At 40.2% G+C, this 2,768-nt stretch overlaps 1 protein-coding gene across 1 annotated transcript; it reads right to left on the reverse strand.

Moving 5' to 3' along the window:
* Positions 1-804: 804 nt before the first annotated feature.
* On the reverse strand, positions 805-1,869 carry LOC141649752 (uncharacterized). Its single transcript, XM_074458433.1, has one exon. It carries the CDS (start codon positions 1,867-1,869, stop codon positions 805-807), a length of 1,065 nt encoding a protein of 354 aa, XP_074314534.1.
* Between the last annotated feature and the right edge of the window lie 899 nt (positions 1,870-2,768).

Here is a 2,768-nt window from a genome sequence, read left to right on the forward strand (position 1 = left end):
TTGTTTTCCAAACTGAGTTAATGTCATTTTACAAAAGTTCATTATTAAACGACTCACTTCGCCCTTTTCACGCATTAAATAAACCCACACGCCTCGACTTTTGTCATCAACTATAGTCAGAAAATAATGAGCACCTGACAGACTCGCAGTATGATACGGTCCCCAAATATCACAATGTATGAGTGAAAACAATTCATTACTTCTTTTATTATTAGTTCTAAAAACTGACCGAGTTTGCTTTGCTCGACAACATGCATCACAAATATCGTTGGAGTTCCAAAATAAATTAATACCAACTAAGGGAGAAAAAGAGGGCAAAATACTGCTAGACGGATGACCAAGTCTCTTGTGCCAAAGTCGTGCATCTCCCCTGTCATTCGTACGGTTTGCACGAGCACATTCCGTCTTCAAAAAATAGACCCCATCGCGATGCTCGCCCCGTCCAATCTTCATCCTCGTAGATTGGTCTTGTATGATGCAATGATCAGGATAAAAGGTCACAACACAATTATTTTCCTCAATTAATTGTTTAATGGAAATTAAATCACATGTCAATTTAGGAACGTATAAAACATCCTTCAAGACGAAATTATCGCTAAAGGCAATTTCTCCATGTTCACTGGCTATTATTTGCGTCCCATCCGGCAAAGAAACAGTGGAAGGCAATTCTTTTCTTATGTTCGTAAGTAATGCTCTTCGTCCTGTCATGTGGTGCGACGCACCGCTATCTAATAACCAGTTGCTAATTATATTCGTCATACCTGTTATTTTATGATTTCCATCAGCTTTCGTTCCTAACAAACCTCATAACTGTGTCATCTCCTCTGATGTGAAGGCTTTTTCTCCTTCACTTGTTGATGCTGCGTGGGCAACTTGGAAGGTGTTTCCTTGTCCTCTTCCACCTCGACCATATCCTCGTCCCCCGCGGCGTCCACGGCCCCTTCCTCTGCCAGGGAATAGTTCGGGATATTTTTCCCAACACGTATCCTCTGTATGGTAGAATTTCTTGCAAAAAGTGCATCGTGGTTCAGCTGCTTCTCGTGCTTCATTATTCGAGCTATCACCACGTCCCTTGTCTTCTCCATTGACCGTTCTCGCCGTCATCGCTTCATCATTAATCTCGTCTTTCACACTGGTTACGGCCCTGTGTCTCTCTTCTCTTAAAACGAGCGCATAAGCTCTGCTCAGTGAGGTTATGTCATCTTCCATCAATAGATTTGTACGGATATGTCCGTAAAGTTGTGTATCGAGTCCCATAAGGAACTGGTGTACTTTTTCTTCCTCACGCTCTTTCGCTAAAGCTGCTGCCGCTCCGCAAGTGCATTGTGGGACATGGCTGTAATTCGCTAATTCATCCCATGTGGCTTTCATTTTCGTGTAATAATCAACAATTGATTGATTATTGCCTTGCTTGCAATCGTTTAGTTCACTCTTCAACTGGTGCACACGAGGCGCGTTACCAGCCGAGTATCGTTTCTTGAGCTCGTTCCAAATTTCCGTCACCGTTCCTGTAAAACTTATGCTTGGGTGACGTCTTGGCTCGATGACGTTCCTTAACCATGCTTTTACCATAGCATTACACTGACGCCATGCGACTGCTTCGAGACTCTCTACTTCCCCTTCATTAGTGTGCGGCTTCTTCACAACTCCCTCGACGAACCTCAATTTGTTTTTGGGGTCGAGGCCATTACGAACCGCATCTTCCCATAGTCCGTAATTTTCGCCATTGAAAATAGTTTGAGTTAATGTCAGACTAGGACTCTCGGATGGGTGGAGGTATAGCGGTGAAGATGGAGCAATTTGTTCCTGATTCATGTTTGTGTTGCTCTTCTTCCCTTCATTGCTTTTTCCTGCGTCTGTCCCAACCATGTTGAGAATTTGTGTTTGTTTTGTTTTCGTGTTTTTTTTTTATGAGTTAATCTGTTGCGGAACGTGAAATTAGGATCAGAATTTTTCTGATACCATGAAGAAATCGAAAACCCAACGCAATGAAGTTGAACGATTGAATTATATTGATTGTATGAATAAACGATGTTACAGGACTCGACATATATACTCGGAAATAACCTAATATGCAAGCTACCTATATTCACAATTACCTAAAAGATAAAGATACAATAAACTAGAATATTTACATAAGATATGGAAAGATACGATATGGCAATAATATCGTTCAATAATTTCCAAAAGTGGAATTTATGAAAAACATTTACCCTCTTTTACCAAATGATAAGAAAGAGAAATGGGATCGCGAAGGATGTATATCTTTGAGGGTTAGCGACTTAATCAACGAGGAGTTCAAGGATATTATGATGAACGTCGAAGCAGGTTCCGATAAAATGTGCAAACTTGGTGGGGGAATATGGGCAAACTATGTCGCCAGGCAACAAATTATCAAGGGTTCTAAGATTAACCTCTCTTATGACTTTCACAATCATGTTCTTATAATTCACATGCATCGTCATTCTACCGCCGCGGGTCGTAGTACAGCCGCGGGAAGTAGTACAGCTGCATGGGAAGTAGTACAGCCGCGGGAAGTAGTACACCCGCGGGGACGTAGTTAACTTATACTCCCTTTTATGTCATGTTTATGCAAAAAAAATAAGTCTAGAAAGGGCAAAAATATCTGTATTTTATTTAATAATTCTCTTCTAAAATTATACAAAGTATCTCAATAAAGTACATGTAATATGGATGAAAAATAAGATTAAAGTTAGAGAAAATTACTTATAACTCGACAATAAAAATACTATTTATTAGTATCTATG

The sequence above is a fragment of the Silene latifolia genome, chromosome 3 (genome assembly GCF_048544455.1).
Source record: "Silene latifolia isolate original U9 population chromosome 3, ASM4854445v1, whole genome shotgun sequence".
Classification (NCBI taxonomy): Eukaryota; Viridiplantae; Streptophyta; class Magnoliopsida; order Caryophyllales; family Caryophyllaceae; genus Silene; species Silene latifolia.